At 44.7% G+C, this 17,550-nt stretch overlaps 1 protein-coding gene across 1 annotated transcript in view; it reads left to right on the top strand.

The window, feature by feature from the left end:
• The window catches only part of LOC138645111 (transmembrane protein 180-like), a 28,966-nt gene that overhangs the window by 5,387 nt on the left and 6,029 nt on the right, over positions 1-17,550 (top strand). The window contains exons 3-5 of the mRNA XM_069734178.1: positions 4,645-5,373; positions 8,094-8,248; positions 11,852-11,935. Of these exons, the coding sequence (XP_069590279.1) occupies positions 4,645-5,373; positions 8,094-8,248; positions 11,852-11,935 (968 nt within the window). The remainder of the gene's footprint in view (positions 1-4,644; positions 5,374-8,093; positions 8,249-11,851; positions 11,936-17,550) is intronic.

Here is a 17,550-nt window from a genome sequence, read left to right on the forward strand (position 1 = left end):
GTTCTGGTGTTTTTTATGCTGAGAATAGTGCAGTCTACACCGTTCATCTGTATGTCAAAAACGTCAGAACCCCAGCAGAAATCTGGTGTCGCCATTTTAAGGCAGTGGAAAGACTGGAAGGGGTATATATTTAGTGGCATGTAAAAGTTTGGGCACCCCCGGTCAAACTTACTGTTATTGTGAACATTTAAAGGGAACCTGTCACCCCGTTTTTTGAGATTGAGCTATAAATACTGTTAAATAGGGCCTGCGCTGTGTGTTCCTATAGTGTATGTAGTGTACCCCAATTCCCCATGTATGCTGAGAAATAACTTACCAAAGTCGCCGTTTTCGCCTGTCAATCAGGCTGGTCAGGTCGGGAGGGCGTGGTGACATCGGTGGTTCTTCCTCAGCTTTACGTTGGTGGCGTAGTGGTGAACAAGCAGCGCGCGATCTGCGCTGTAATCCCTTGCATCGGTGGGGGCGGCCATCTTCCTGGGGCCGCGCGTGCGCAGATCGAGTGCTCTGCTGCACGGGGCTTCAGGAAAATGGCCGCGGGATGCCGCGCGTGCGCATTAGAGATCGCGGCGGCCATTTTCCCAAAGCCGAGATGCAAACTCGGCTTTGGGAAAATGGCCGCCGCGATCTCTAATGCGCACGCGCGGCATCCCGCGGCCATTTTCCTGAAGCCCCGTGCAGCAGAGCACTCGATCTGCGCACGCGCGGCCCCAGGAAGATGGCCGCCCCCACCGATGCAAGGGATTACAGCGCAGATCGCGCGCTGCTTGTTCACCACTACGCCACTACGCCACCAACGTAAAGCTGAGGAAGAACCAGCGATGTCACCACGCCCTCCCGACCTGACCAGCCTGATTGACAGGCGAAAACGGCGACTTTGGTAAGTTATTTCTCAGCATACATAGGGAATCGGGGTACACTACATACACTATAGGAACACACAGCGCAGGCCCTATTTAACAGTATTTATAGCTCAATCTCAAAAAACGGGGTGACAGGTTCCCTTTAAGCAAGTTGAAGATGAAATAATCTCTAAAAGGCCTAAAGTTAAAGATGAAACATTTCCTTTCTATTTTAGACAAAAAAAACAATTTCAATTCTTGTTTGAGGGATTTTCATCCATTCTTTGTTGGCAAATTCTTCCAGTTCTGTACATTCCTGGGGCGTCTTGCATGCACTGCTATTTTGAGGTCTAGTCACAAATTTTCAATGATATTCAGATTATAGGACTGTGAGGGCCATTGTAAAATCTTCAGCGTGCACCTTTTGAGGTTTTCTGTTGTGGATTTTGACGTGTGTTTAGGATCATTATCCATTTGTAGAAGCCATCCTCTTTCCAATTTCAGATTTTTTATAGATGGTGTTATGTTTACATCAAGAATTAGTTGAAATTTCATTGAATCCTTTTTTTTTTTCTCTACCCATGAAATGTTCTCCCTGCCAATGGCTGCAATACAACCCCAAGCCATGTTTAATGGCTGGTGAGATGTTCTTTTCCTGAAATTCTGCGTCCCCTTTTTCTCCACACATAACTTGATCATTGTGGCCAAATAGATCTATTTTAACCTCATTGGTCCACGGGACTTGTTTCCAAAATGCATCAGGCTTGTTTAGATGTTATTTTGCATACTTCTGATGCTGAATTTTATGGTGAGGACGCAGGAGAAGTTTTCTTCTGATGACTCTTCCATGAAGGCCATATTTGTTCAGGTGTCTCTGAACAGTAGATCAATGTATGACAACTCCAGAGTTTGCTAAATCTTTCTGAAGGTCTTTTGCAGTGAAGCGGGGGTTCTGATTTACCGATAGCAATCCTATGAGCAGCGCTCACTGAAATTTTGCTTGGTCTTCCAGACCTTATATTGACCTTCACTGTTCCTGGTAACTGCCATTTCTTAATTACATTTCAAACTGAGGAAAAGGCAACTTGAAAACACTTTCCTATCTTCTTATAGCCTTCTCCTGCTTTATGGACCTCTACCATTTTCAGAGTGTTAGGCAGCTGCTTAGAAGAACTGATGGCTGCTGTTTTTGGCACAAGGTTAGAGTCTGGGTTTTTATATGGCTAGGAAATTTGCATCACCTGGCCTTTCCTAACAATGAGAGTGAACAAGCCATAACCCTAACAGGCTAATTAAGGTCTGAAACCTTGGTCAAAGTTATCTGATCGCTCATATCTTCAAAGGGTGCCCAAACTTTTACATGCCACTGTGTGTGTATATATATATCGACTTGTTATTTTGTAGCTTTTTAGCAAGATCTAAATTTCCACCTCGATGCAGTGATACACATAAGGTAAAGGTTTAGGATTGGTCCCATTTTAAACATTCATGGCCTATTCACACAATATGCCTTAATGGTATGACAAATGTGAATCCCACCACCCATCTTGAGACCACCAACCAGTGCACGTCCCTCTCTATTCATTTGTATTGATAATCTTGTAATTTTTATATATTAGGTGATGAATGTTCACAGGGACCCCATCCAATCCCAAGAACAGGGTCCCATAGTTCCATGTGTGAAGGTAGCTTTGGTAGACCATGGCTGCGACCACTGAATTTAAACATGGGATGTTGGGACCATCTTGTGATTGATAAGGAGCCAATAGTCAGACCTCCAGCTTGTGGATCAATAATGTGGGAAAAATCTTACATGATTACTATTATTATTATTTATATAGCACCATTTATTCCATGGTGCTGCACATGAGAAGGGGTTACATACAAGTTGCATATATCACTTACAGTAAACAGACTAACAATGACAGACTGATACAGAGGGGCGAGGACCCTGCCCTTGCGGGCTTACATTCTACATGATGGTGGGGAAGGAGACAATAGGTTGGCGGTTACAGGAGCTCCGGTGTTGGTGAGGCGGTAGCTCCGGTGTTGGTGAGGCGGTAGCTCCGGTGTTGGTGAGGCGGTAGCTCCGGTGTTGGTGAGGCGGTAGCTTCGGTAATGATGAGGAGGCAGCGGGGTCAGTGCTGTAGGCTTTCGTGAAGAGATGGGTTTTCAGGTTTCGTCTGAAGGATCCAAATGTGGTTGATAGTTGGACGTGTTGGGGCAAAGAATTCCAGAGGATGGGGATATTCGGGAGAAGTCTTGGAGGCGGATGGATGAGGAGCGAATAAGTGTGGAGGAGAGAAGGAGGTCTTGGGAGGACCAGAGATCACGTGAGGGAAGATATCGAGAGATTAGTTCAGAGATATATGGAGGAGACAGGTTATGGATGGCTTTGTAGGTCAGTATTAGTAATCTGAACTGGATAAGCTGAGGGAATGGGAGCCAGTGAAGAGATTTGCAGTGGAGAGAAGCAGAAGATTAGCAAGGAGAGAGATGAATTAGTCAGGCAGCAGAGTTAAGGATGGACTGGAGAGGTGCGAGAGTGTTAGCAGGGAGGCCGCAGAAAAAGGATGTTGCAGTAGTGAAGGCGGGAGATGATGAGGGCATGCACAAGCATTTTAGTAGATTAACGATTGAGGAAAGGACGGATTCTGGAGATATTTTTGAGCTGGAGGCGACAGGAGGTGAAAAGAGCTTGGATGTGCGGTTTGAAGGACAGGGCAGAGTCAAGGGTTACTCCGAGGCAGCGGACTTCCGTTACAGGGGAAAGCGTGATGTCGTTAATAAAGATAGATAGGTCAAGTAAGGAAGATCTATGGGATGGAGGAAAGATGATGAGTTAAGATTTGTCCACATTGAGTTTGAGGAAGCGAGAAGAGAAGAAGGAGGATATGGCTGATGGACCCTCTGGGATCCTGGACAGCAGGGAGGTAACCTCTGGGCCAGAAAAGTAGATCTGAGTGTCATGAACATAAAGGTGGTACTGAAATACATTGGACTTTATGAGTTGTCCCAGGCCGAGTGTATAGATTAAGAAGAGTAGGGGTTCTAGAACAGAGCCTTGGGGGACTCCAACAGAGAGAGGGTGGGATGAGGAGGTAGTGTGGGAGTGGGAGACGCTGAATGTGCGGTTGGAAAGGTACGAGGCGATCCAGGATAGGGCGAGGTCTTTGATGCCAAAGAAAGAGAGGATCTGTAGTAGGAGGCAGTGGTCAACTGTGTCGAAGGCAGAGGACAGGTCTAGGAGGAGGAGTACAGAGTATTGTCCGTTAGCTTTGGCGGTAAGTAGGTCGTTAGTAATTTTGGTCAGGGCTGTTTCAGTGGAGTGATGAGGATGGAAACCAGATTGCAGATTGTCAAAGAGCAAGTTAGATGAGAGTTGGGAGGAAAGTTCAGAGTGGACGTGATGCTCCAGGAGTTTGGAAGCGAATGAGAGCAGCAATATTGGGCCATAGCTGGACACAGCGGTTGGGTCGAGGGTTAGCTTTTTAAGGATAGGCGTGATTGTGGCATGTTTGAAAGCAGAAGGGAAGGTGCCAGAAGTTAGTGATAGGTTGAAGAGGTGGGTTAGGGATGGGATAAGTGTGGTGGTGAGGTTGGGGAGGAGGTGGAATGGGATGGGGTCTAGTGCACAAGTGGTGAGGTGTGATTTGGAGAGGAGACAATTAAGCTCCCCGTCAGTGATGTTGGAGAGGGAGGTTATGGGGGACGGGCATTTGTACTATTGATACTACTAAGCTGCTAGTACACTTGGGTGTAGTTGTTCTTTATATTCTTTCACATGCTATTTTGATTTTTACAGGTAATTTTTATGGTCTGGAATGCCATAAACGACCCGCTATTTGGTTATATCCAAGATAATTCCAAAACCGGCTTCTGCTCTATACGACGCCGCTCCATATTATACGGTGCTCCATTTTATGCCCTCGCTTTTCTGGTTCCTTGGTTTCCTTGGAAGGATTACGCAGAAGGTGAATGGCTCAGTGGTATCCATCTCATGGTAGCCCTCTGCATTTTTGATGGCATGCTTACCTTTGTCTTGCTTGCCCAATGCGCCCTCTTTGCCGAGATTTCATCCAAGCACGAAAATCGTCTTCAGCTCATTAAATACAACCAAGTAGCTTCACTTCTGGCATCATCGAGCATTCTCTTCTGCGGACTTGCATCTGATAACATGGAGAACATCCCCCGCTTTCAGACATTCACAGTCTTTGTGGCCGTCCTGGCCGCGGCGTGCATGTGTTACACCGGGGTGTTTGGCATAAGCCAGTACGAACAGCGGGAAAAATCGGTGGAGAGCGGCGCCAAGACAGACACCTCTCTATCCTGGGCCGCTGTGCTGACTCTCACCAAACAGATCCTTAGCCAAAAGAATTTTCTGTTGTTTGTGTCTATGAACTTTTTCCAAGTTTTTCACGGTACGTTTTGCAGCAACTTCATGATAATATTTGCTGATAACCTCATTCCTAAAGATGCCCTCCCCTCTGCCATCAGAAGTCTCATGTATGGAGCTGGCTTCATTTTTCCTCCAGTAAGTAGTAAAACCTGCTACATTTCTGTAATATGGTTTAAGATCCATCATAAAATTAAAAAAATAAAAAATACTCAACTGAAAATCTTTTGTCGAAAATGGGTTTTGCTATAAAGGGAATTGAGAATAGCGGCTCTCCTGTAAGGGAGATTGGAAGAAGAGGGTAAAATTGCTTCCTTGGAAGTTATATAATATGGGATGGCTCCAAGTACAAGGCTGCTTCTCCCCTATCTGTCCGGCAATAAAAAATAAAATCAATCCCAACTACAGATTCCAGGCACATGAAAACATGGGGAACATGGGCGCCTTGTTGAATCAATGCATCGCTAGTGTGTAGCAAGGTATTATAATAATTAGTTATTATAAAATCCACCAACGTGTTTCGAAACGATACAGTGTTCTTCCTCAAGTCAATACACAAGAATTTAGGTCTCATTCACACATCAGTCTTTTGCATGCCAAAACCAGGAGTGGCACTTACAGAGAAAAACTATAATTTAAAGATTCACACCTGTTCTGTGTTTTGGAGACACTCCTGATGTGGCCATACAAATACTGATGTGTGAACAAAGCCTGATAGATTGGCCGTAGGACATCAGAATTTTTCTGAAAATCAGGCTGTTGGTCAGATGCCAAATGTCCTTGGTGCTCTATAGAACCAGTAGACCTAATTCATATGCTTTGTGGATGCTCACAACTTCACGGGTATTGGAAGGAGGTGCTGGATTGTGTCTTGGACATAACAATATTTAGAGGTCGTAAAGCTAGCCATACACATTAGATGGCTCTCGGCCATCGCAGCCACCTCTCCCGTAAACGGGAACGCTCATTCAGCCCGAACAATCCTGTGCTCCTCTCTATAAGAATGCCGCCGACTGACGCATCGTCTTGTGGGTTAGCTCGGGGAGAACAATGCGACCAACACTTCTCCAGACCATCAATCGGCCGGCGCCCCCATACACATTAGACCATCGGTCGAACCCTTCGATAACGGCGGTTTCGGCCAATATAAGTCTAATGTGTATGGCCAGCTTGTGACCGGGCTGCGGAGTCGTAGTCGGAGCCCATTTTGGTGGAGTCGGTGTCATGGAAATTGAGGAGTCGGAGGTTTGGCTTACCGACTCCACAGCACTGGTTTCAGGGCTGTGGAGTCGGAGCCCATTTTGGTGGAGTCTGATTCGGTGTCTTGGAAATTGAGGAGTCAGAGTCGTGGTCATGTTGGGATCTCACAATTGTCTCTCTCCCTCTCCTACTTTCTTTGGTGTATTAACTCTGATACCCAGAAAGGATTTTGTGATGACAGGAGGTGGCGGTGAATTGGGATGTGATCGGGGTTGTATCATTGTTATCTTTTAACTGTTTATATGCGAAATCGCTAAAAAATCTTATGACAAAATACAGAAATACATGTCCGGCCCATTGTATACGCATCCGATGACAACATTATGGAATGTCATTGCACCTGGAATCTGGTCCCATTTTCGTCAAATCGCCCACCCATTCTGAGAAATAAAATGTTTGGAGTTTGAGTGAAACAAACACCCGGTAAATTTCCTGACATGTCTGTTTTTAACAAAACAAAATAATATTGTACCATTTCCTCCTCTGTTATCTTTTTATGGAAAATTTGACAACTGTGGCGCCACTCTTTTCAAAGGGACTTGTCTGATCTGTACCAATAGGGTCAGATATATATATTTTTTTTTTTCAGTGTGAACCTGTCACTTAATGTGTGCTGCCGGAACCATGAGCAGCATGAATCGCAGCCTGGTCCACGATTACAGCCGGGTATTACAGCCGGGTATGCTCTGGCATTTCAGAGATGCTCTACCTTAAGTTCTGGCAGGGGACCATTACCAGATGCGACACAAGTCCGTTTTTTTCCCAGGACTGCTACGGGTGATTGACAGGTCTCTTCCGTAGAAAGAGACCTGTCAGAGATTAAGAGCGGAGCCAGACTAATTTCGGCTATGGTCCCCAACTGGATTTATAAATTATATATTTTTTTCTGAAACAACCTGGGTACAAAAGTTTTGATGTCCAATAAATCATTACCAGGAACGAGTGGCATAGTTTGTACACAAATAATAATCTATTTACAGTCAGTTAGTATTGTCCAGGGTCACTCAATAGTAGACGTCTTGGAGTCATTTGTGATGGGCATTCCCATGCAGTGATGTAGGAACTGAACCACTTAGACCCAGTATCTCCCTCTCCTTTATTTTGGTGTTAGAGACAGTAGTAGAGAGGTAGTTGTACACAGATCTCCTTAATGTGAAGAGGTGAGAAAGTATGTATAGTCTCGGGGAAGGGAAAGAAAACAGACTACAAATAAGGAGGAAAGTACATGAAGATGAAAGAAGTGCAGCATAGAAGCTGTGCTGTTATATCAGCTAATAAAGATTGGATAATTTCAGACTTCAAATCCAGCATGTATTACTGAAAGAGAAACTCCCAAAAGAGAAAAATTTGAAACTTGGGTCAGTCTGAAAATGATACGAAGGAATGAAGATTGTAGACTGATACTTATTGCAATTTTATTTTCTAAATGTAACTACGAACATATATATATTTTTTCCATATCAATGGTATGAGAGACAGTTCCACAGTTATATTACGTGATATTTAATCCTTCTTATCGTAGCCTGGCTTAACATGTAATTATTAGTCACATATTCTGAATTTGGTCACAGTTGATCACTTTTCACTTATATTTTCAGTTTCTCGTGCTGATCAGTCACTCGTTATTATCACGTATCGGGTATTATAAGGTCATCTTGTATGGATTCTATGTAGAAGCCATTTCAGCGGTGTTGATGGTGTTCATAGGACCGCAGCATTACTATATCCTTGCGACATTCCTAGTCACCAACATGTAAGTACAACATCTCCTGCTTTCTGTCCATGTCCGGTATAACACGGTCTTTTATTTCCTTCTGTTTTTCCTCAATTGTATTTTGTCTGGCAGGCTTCTACATGGCGCCAATCTTTACATATACAATCAGCCTTGCACAAAAATTTAGCGACTTTTGGTGTTTTTACACCAGCAGCGACCAGTTCTGCTAATTTTTTGACAAGGGGCTGATTGATGAACATATTTGGTGGTGGTGCACAGCAACTTTACTTGAATTTGTCTTATCGTGCGCCAGTACACTGATTATTAAGACTATCATGCAAAACGCCAGTCTCAATGACTGCAGGCCCAAATGTCAGACATTTTGTGGATAAAAGTGCCAGGGATATCGTTCTGAAACTTTGTAGAACCCTGGCCTAACATAAAGAGGAAAGCTCATGAAGAGGAAGTTAGTGCAGGATAGAAGCTGTACAGAAAAATGAGCTAATGGAGAAAGCAGCACCCTGGAAAGAGCTCACATGCAACCTATATTACTGAGAGAGACACTCCCATGACAGAAAAAAAAAATCTGACACTTAGCTTAGTCTGCAAACTGCACATCAAGAGTCTGACAATTAATGAAGTAATCCCTAACATGGAAAAATTAACTCTTTCCATGTTAAAGGTGTTCATAGTCTTTAAAGCATGGGGAATGTAGGCATTTCTGGTATTGCTGACTGAACACGTGAAGTGTTAAAGAGGACTTCTCACCAAATTGCTTCATGTTGCACTGGACACATGATATAATAGTGGCTGCAGAGTGGAATACAATGCGTGGGGTTTTTGTGTCTCCTCTCTGTTGTAGAGATATTTGCAATCAAAGTATTCCACGCCTAATGAGTTAATTTTTGTTAAGTCCAAGTGGACTTTATCGGAGAGTTTTCACTGGGGGCGTGTACTTCTTCTCACTGTATGACACTGCCCAATCATAAGCAGGTAGCAACACAGAGGAGAAGAAGTGCATGTCCCTCTATAGCTCAGAACAGACTTCTCCTGTGTTGGATGTGATCTGATCTTACTGCAGATTCATTACATGTTGTGTGACTCGCCTCCGGACAGGCAAAGTGGGTGGTGGGGGCAGTACAACAGAGGTGACAGTGTTACGAGAGGAGGAGAGCTGATGGAAGGGTTTTTAATATGACACAGCTAAAGTTGACTGTGATGATGTCCTTCCCCTGCACAGGTACCTCACCTGAAAGGTGTGAGTGATCTATTCTTTACTCCCAGCACTTTCTAATCATGCAGGAGGTTAGACCAGGAGAGTAGGTGATTAAGGCCATCTGTCATTACGTCTCACACACTGAGAAACCTGCTGTAAGCTATTTTGGGGGCGTGTTCTTTTTCTCCTTTATGTTGATTCCTGCTCATGATTGGGCAACATCATATAGGGGGAAGAAGTACACGCCCACAGTGAAAACTCTCTGATAATGTCCACTTGGACTTAACAAAAATAAACTTGTTAGGTGTCATATACTTTTGTTGCTAATATCTCCGCAACAGAGAGGAAAAATTAGGTCAAAATGAAAAATTTGGTGAAAGGTCACCAAATATGTACAGTACTTAGACTGTTTTAGAGAAGGCATGTTGCTCTTGTTGGCTTGTGTCATGTATCCGCCCTGTCATTTTCTCTTACTTGCTTTTCTGGCTCTACCGAATATTATGTTATTTGCTGCTCGACCTCCTGATAAATTACAGCAAGGGAACCTTGACATCTTTAGTGGGAGAGTCGTTCATCTGATGGTCTAGAAAATCTGATATTCCAGCATTTGTGGGAACCTGGGAAATGATTCATGCTGCTCAAAGCATGGACGGGATGAATCGGAGACTGGATATGTTATTGCAGACGTAGGTTTTACGTGAAACATCCCTATACACAAATAGGTAGAAAAAAACCTGTCAATCATGCAGAGCTGGTTGGGGGAGATGCCGGAGCGGACATACCTCTGTGACTAGTCGTCCGCATTCCACGTGAATTTTGGCACCTATTCCGTTCCAAAACCTTCTGCCCAAACACTGCCTCTTATTATTTTTCAATGGAAATCTGTGTTGCTGTTCATACTTTCCGTCACGGATCAATAAAGCGGATCAGTCATTTGATTTCACAATACAGTTTGTAGAAAGTATTAATAAATGGATCTCTTCGAGCTGATCAGGCTGATATCGGCACATCAGAAAGCCTGTATAATCCTCACATGAAAGAGCATTATAATATTCAGTAGGGATATTTTCAAAGAGGATTACAAAACCATTCTGACAGGGAGTTTCAAAGTAAGTACACCCCCTCATCAGGTGAGACAGTTTCTGCTTATTACAGTATGCAGATTGTATTGATGAATATGGTGATAGATCAGCATTACATAGACCTAAGCTATATTAACCTGCCACCACCGATTGACAGCTTTCTGCCTATGCATAGTGTACACAGAAAGCTGTAAATCAGTAGCATGGCCGGAGTTATACAGAGCTCCGCATTCAGAGAACTGATAAATTTGCAGCAGATAAAACAGGGACTTTGTTTCAGTTTTGATAATCATCCCAGTAAGTGATACATCACTGTAATCGGGGTCTCTGCCCCTGCATCATCCTGCTCTCAGATGGAGTAGCAGAAACATGCTGAAAGATTCCCTTTATTAGTATGTATTACAGTCCTAGCGAAAGTGTTGCCACCCTTGAACTTGTTCCAGAAAATGAATTATTTCTCCCAGAAAATTATGTATCGCAATTACAGATGTTTTGTTATACACATGTTTATTTCCTTTGTGTGTATTGGAACAACACAAAAAAAAAACTGAAAAAAAAGAAAATTGGAAATAATTTCAAACAACAACCCTACCGTCAAATATGGTGGAGGTTCAAAGATGTGTTCTGGTTGTTTTGCTGCCTCTGGCACTGGGTGCAATGACTATTTTTGCTGTCAATGTTATTTTTTTGTTATTAAGCAATATGAGCTAACACTGTTCATGCTAAGCTCCCTGGTTCATGCCTCGGTGGCACTCGGGTGAGAAGAGTGGTTAAATAACTCTGTTCTCATTGTGCTCTATACTACGTATATGTAACGTTTTTAGCATGGGGCTCAGGTGACCTCACATCGGTGCGTCTGTCTCCACTGTCAATCAAGCACCTGATGGTGGGAAAAAAGGAAGACGAGGCATGGACTGCAAGTGCCCCAATACGTCCATAGTGCAATTGCAGTCTAATTTGCATAAAGCTAAATAAAAACAGGATTGGCACAACAGATCCAGACCAAAGAGGCATCATTGGAATTGCGTCCCCCTGACATACAGAGCTCTACCTCTGGATAACGCTGTAAAATGAAGCCGACAGCTTGTCTTTACCATCAGTGTGCAGGAGGCGTAGGCTATGACTGCAGGACCTGACTACACGGGGTTGGATTGTAGTCTGTTACCATAGTGACACATGTTCTATTCACTTCTGTCTATCCTAATAGACATATGACCAATAACCTGTATTTTGTGTCACAGCCATTTTATTCCGATTCACATTGCACTGGAGATTACTGTATAATTACTGACAAACTAGAGGTTTATATTTATTTGTAACTTGTGTTATATGTTTTCTCTCCAGGGTATTAGTACATGCCTCGTTCAGCGTATTTAATCTGCCTCTGGCCGATATTGTAGATGCAGATTTTGCCAACTACAAACGCAAGTAAGTAACACACATGGCTTCACGTGTTATGTGCAACCCCTTTACGCACAGAGGATGTGTCACGCCGTAAGCGGCGTTAAAGGGGCAGGAGGGCGTACTGGGACCCGCACCTGTCCCTACCACTCTAATGGGGCCCTGGCTTTCCCTTATCTCGGGGGTACCTATGATGGTAAGGGGCCCGAGCCGCCAGCGTCTCCCTGTCTCGGGTGCAGGCCCTATAAGTGGCCCCCTCTCCCCCCCCAGGGAAGAGGACTACACCAGTGTATAAACACAACAATAAACAGGGTATACAGACAAGGTAACTAAAAGTCTCAAACTCACCAAATGCTCACACAACCACAGAGGAAACACAGAGAAGGGAAGAGAAGGAGAAAACTAGGAAGGAAAACAGGTTTAACAAGCAACCAAAACAACAGACACCAATCTCTGTAATAAACCTCCAAGCTCCAAATATCACACTCCTTCAACCTCCAAGCCAGGCAGCAGAACTGATCACTGACACTAGCTGTAGTCAAGGCTGGCTCTATATAGAGGAGGAGATTACAAAAATCCACTTCAGCAGAGACACAGCTCACAGCAACTTAGCAAATAAGGTTAACTCCTGCACTGCTGGCACAAAGCAGCCAGGTCAAAATACAGCAGAAGAGCTTCTGTTCACTGTGTGTGAATGAGGCCCAGAGCGCTGCAGTTCTCTGGAACCTCTCTGTCGCGGTAGCCCGGTGACAGGATGTCTATCCAATAATTTACCATGTTTTATGATGCCTGACCTGATTTGCTGTTGATGCTTTGCACTTCTTGTAAAACCTGTCTACACCTTACTTGTAATATCTGACCTATTATTCCTTTCCTCACTATGAATGGGATCCATTATTTCGGTCTGCAGGGAGGCTGGTTATACAAATTCATGCCAACCTGGTTTACGATAATAGACCATAAGTTAGATTATTATCAGAGGAGAGGAGATGTCACAGGGACGTCGTTCTACAACACATTGAGTTGGGAAACTTTTATGACTTTTTTTCAAACGTGCTCATAGCTCATGGTGCTGTATTGAGCAGAGGGATGGACACAATGACCCTTGATCTCTTCCAAATCTAACATTCTATGATGGAATTAAACAATGGACAGATCGGTGTCACGACTCTGTTGTTGGGTGTCCCGGGACCAGGTTCTCCTTCCCTGTCCTTAACGCTAGGGGCGTCCTAGCTCGGCCTGTTCCCCAGATTACTTCTGATGGTGAAGACGCCGGGGCCACATTCCTTGCCTTAGCTCCTGAATCCGCTCTCTCTGTACCCTTCCCCCGCCCAGGGAAGAGGGGAGTAGTGTACTGTAGTACACCAACCTGAAAAACAAGGTAATACAAACAGGGGTTACGAAAAAATACCAAACATACAAGTATACTCACAGAGACAACAGAGGAATGCACTGGGGAATGGAGAGATGGAGTTAAACCAAAGTAGGAGAACAAAGGGAATTGTCACACACTCAAAACCTTGCAACGGTCACAGATAAATCCACCAAACGCCTTCTCCAGTAATAACCACCAACAACCTCCAGCCATGCAGCAAAAACTAGCTCTGACAATGAGTGCTAGCCAGGACCCAGAGTATGTAGGAGATGGGAGTGACTAACAGTGCACAGCTGAGAGCCTCCCTTCTATCAGCAATTTGGAATTATAAAAATTGTTCAGACTCCCTTATTTCAAACCTTACATTTATTACTATTTTCATGCAGAGTTTAAAGGGCACGAAAAATACTCTCTCACAGTATCTTTTTAGTTGTTTGCTTGAAGGGTCCACTGATGAGAAAGTGATATTGGGGTGTCCCTCACCTGGATTTCCCAGCGATCTACTGCAATCAGTGTGAAAACCTATCAGGAAGTGTAATTTCTCTTACAGCGCCACCACAGGACAAATAAAGTATTACATGGTCATCATTAAAATCAACAGGCTGTCAAAGCATAAGTCCTCCAAAGCTAGAAACACTCTTTTGTAGATGCTCAAAACATGCCTATGAGGCCGTCAAGTTTGGGTCTGAAGATAAGCGGACAGTCTGTGCATTGCAGTCTGTGCTTGGGCTGAGTTTCATGGACATGTGTATAAGCCATAACTTGGACAATAGATAAGGGTCCTAAACGAGAGTCCACCATCTAATACAGGGGTGGGCAATTAATTTTGCCATGGGGCCGCATGAGAAATTTGGATGGTTTTAGAGGGCCGGACTAATATAATTAACTAATTTTTACCCAATACTGTAGTATACATATACTATATTTTCATGAACAAACAGTATGTTAAACAATGCAGAGATTATCCAGGCCCCATAATGTCCAGATTTCATTAGTGCCCCCATAATGTCTAGATTTCATTAGTGCCCCCATAACGTCCAGATTTCATTCATTAGTGCCCCCATAATGTCCAGATTTCATTAGTGCAGGTAATAACCCAGTGCACAAGTATAGAGGAGCAGATAATAACCCAGAGCACAAGTACAGAGGAGCAGATAACTCAGAGCACAAGTACAGAGGAGCAGATAACCCAGAGCACAAGTACAGAGGAGCAGATAACTCAGAGCACAAGTACAGAGGAGCAGATAACTCAGAGCACAAGTACAGAGGAGCAGATAACCCAGAGCACAAGTACAGAGGAGCAGATAACCCAGAGCACAAGTACAGAGGAGCAGATAACCCAGAGCACAAGTACAGAGGAGCAGATAACCCAGAGCACAAGTACAGAGGAGCAGATAACTCAGAGCACAAGTACAGAGGAGCAGATAACCCAGAGCACAAGTACAGAGGAGCAGATAACCCAGAGCACAAGTACAGAGGAGCAGATAACCCAGAGCACAAGTACAGAGGAGCAGATAACCCAGAGCACAAGTACAGAGGAGCAGATAACCCAGAGCACAAGTACAGAGGAGCAGATAACCCAGAGCACAAGTACAGAGGAGCAGATAACCCAGAGCACAAGTACTGAGGAGCAGATAACCCAGAGCCCAAGTACAGCGGAGCAGATGACCCAGTGCGCAAGTACTGAGGAGCAGATAACCCAGAGCCCTTACCACCGACCACCGGCACCGTCCGACTCCACAAGTGACCTCAGTACAGCGCTGCAGTGCCACACAGAACACCGGCGCAACGGAGCAGAGCAGCAGCATGTGTCACGCTGAGGGACGTCACCTGCTGCTGGCGCTTCCCTGATGCGGAAGTGCCAGCGGCGGTCAGCGCCTCTCAGCGGACAGGAGTTTGAATGCAGGGCGCACAGGCGCAGGCGTGGCTGAAGGGAAGGGGAGCCGAGCGGTGCCTGGGGCGGCGGGCGGCAAGGGAAGGGGAGCCGAGCGGTGCCTGGGGCGGCGGGCGGCAAGGGAAGGGGAGCCGAGCGGTGCCTGGGGCGGCGGGCGGCAAGGGAAGGGGAGCCGTGCGGTGCCTGGGGCGGCGGGCCGTTTACAACCGTCAGGCGGGCCGGATGCGGCCCGCGGGCCGCATCTTGCCCAGGTCTGATCTAATATTATCTTGAAGTTTTTAGACCAGACCATTATAAAAAGGCTATATGAGACTTACATGGTTTATCAATAAGTCTGGCAACCGGCACAAAAAAAAAAAAAATGGGAACACATCTATAATATGCTGTCAAAATTAGTTACCGTAATTCATCAATTACAGATGAAAACCTGACATGTTAACAAAGCCTTATTTTATTGACTGAATCGCCCCTTTAATGTCCTTTTTAAATAAATTCTATAAGCTTTATTATGTAAGAAACATTTACTTCACTATTGTTTTGCCCAACGTACTACACATCCCTTCAATGTTGGCCTTGGAGACCGGAATGTGACAGTATTGGGGCATCTTCTCCTTCATGCATGTGAGCTGCCACAAGAGAACCCGACCCCGTTATCTCGGCCGGTGCCAAACACCTGCTCTAGGTACTGATCTCTTGCTCAGGAACCACCTCTTTTGGCAAAATAGGGGCATTTAGTATAAGGGGAGTCACATGACATATAGGAAATTTTGCAGACAATGCTTTTTTGGCAACAAGACGCACGGAGATGGGTGTTCTACAATGTTCTGCTCTGCTCCCTAAATTCCGTCCTTCTTGTAAGAATTCTATAAAGTATGTGGAGAATTCTAGTAGCAGCACTCCCCATCTTTCCTCCAAGACCTGTTTTGTTATTCTTCATCTGCGATGTAATCGTGTGGAGCGTCAAGGGGCCAAATTTGCAAATTTTCATAGTTCAAATGTGAATAAAAACTGAGCCTTGTTTCTTAGCTGTGACTGTAATGAATCAAATTGACTTGGCTCAGAAGAAGCTAGATAAGAGTGACAGACAAGGAAGTAACGATTACGGTTGTGACCAGGCCCGTCCGGTTGAGGGGTCCGTCGACGCCAGCTCAAACTTCAACTGGATGTGCGTTCTCGGACACATATTGAACTCGTGTATTACGCCGCAGAGACTTGTCAGGTCTGTGCGCTGCAATACACACTGTTGGCCAATCAGAGGCCAGCAGTTTGACGTTGTCGTGCACTTGACTGGTGGCGCATGGCAGTGACATCATGGTCTCCTGTCACTGCACACTGAAGTCAGCTGACGTTTTCAGAAGAGGGCAGAGGAGGAAGTATAATTTCTTTTTTCTGTGCATTAAATAACAGCCGCAGAATGGGGGACATATATACCAGGGGGTGGCCCAGGATAAGGGACATATGTACCAGGATGGGATATATATATCCCAGGATGGGGCCCAGAATAAGGAACAACTTACCAGGATGGAGCCCAGGATGGGGCCCAGCATAAGGGACATCCCAGGATGGGATATATATATACCAGGATGGGGCCCAGAATAAGGAACAACTTACCAGGATGGAGCCCAGGATGGGGCCCAGCATAAGGGACATATTGCCAGGATAATCTTTTATTTTTATATAGCGCTAACATATTCCGCAGCGCTTTACAGTTTTGCACACATTATCATCACTGTCCCCGATGGGGCTCACAATCTAGAATCCCGATCAGTATGTCTTTGGAATGTGGGAGGAAACCGGAGTGCCCGGAGGAAACCCACACAAACACGGAGAGAACATACAAACTCTTTGCAGATGTTGTCCTGGGTGGGATTAGAACCCAGGACCCCAGCGCTGCAAGTCTGCAGTGCTAACCACTGCGCCACCGTGCTGCCCATAAGGATAAGGGACATGTTGCCAGGATGGGGCTCAGGATAAGGGACATGTTGCCAGGATAAGGGACATGTTGCCAGGATTGGGATATAAATACCAGAATGAGACCCAGGATAAGGGACATATATACCATAATGGGGAATATACAATGCCTACAAGTAGTATTCAACCCCCTGCAGATTTAGCAGGTTTAATAAGATGCAAATAAGTTAGAGCCTTCAAACTTCAAACAAGAGCAGGATTTAGTAACAGATGCATAAATCTTACAAACCAAAAAGTTTTGTTGCTCAGTTAAATTTTTATAAATTTTAAACATAAAAGTGTGGGTCAATTTTTATTCAACCCCTAGGTTTAATATTTTGTGGAATAACCTTTGTTTGCAATTACAGCTAATAATCATCTTTTATAAGACCTGATCAGGCCAGCACAGGTCTCTGGAGTTAT

The sequence above is a fragment of the Ranitomeya imitator genome, chromosome 7, assembly GCF_032444005.1.
Source record: "Ranitomeya imitator isolate aRanImi1 chromosome 7, aRanImi1.pri, whole genome shotgun sequence".
Taxonomy (NCBI): Eukaryota; Metazoa; Chordata; class Amphibia; order Anura; family Dendrobatidae; genus Ranitomeya; species Ranitomeya imitator.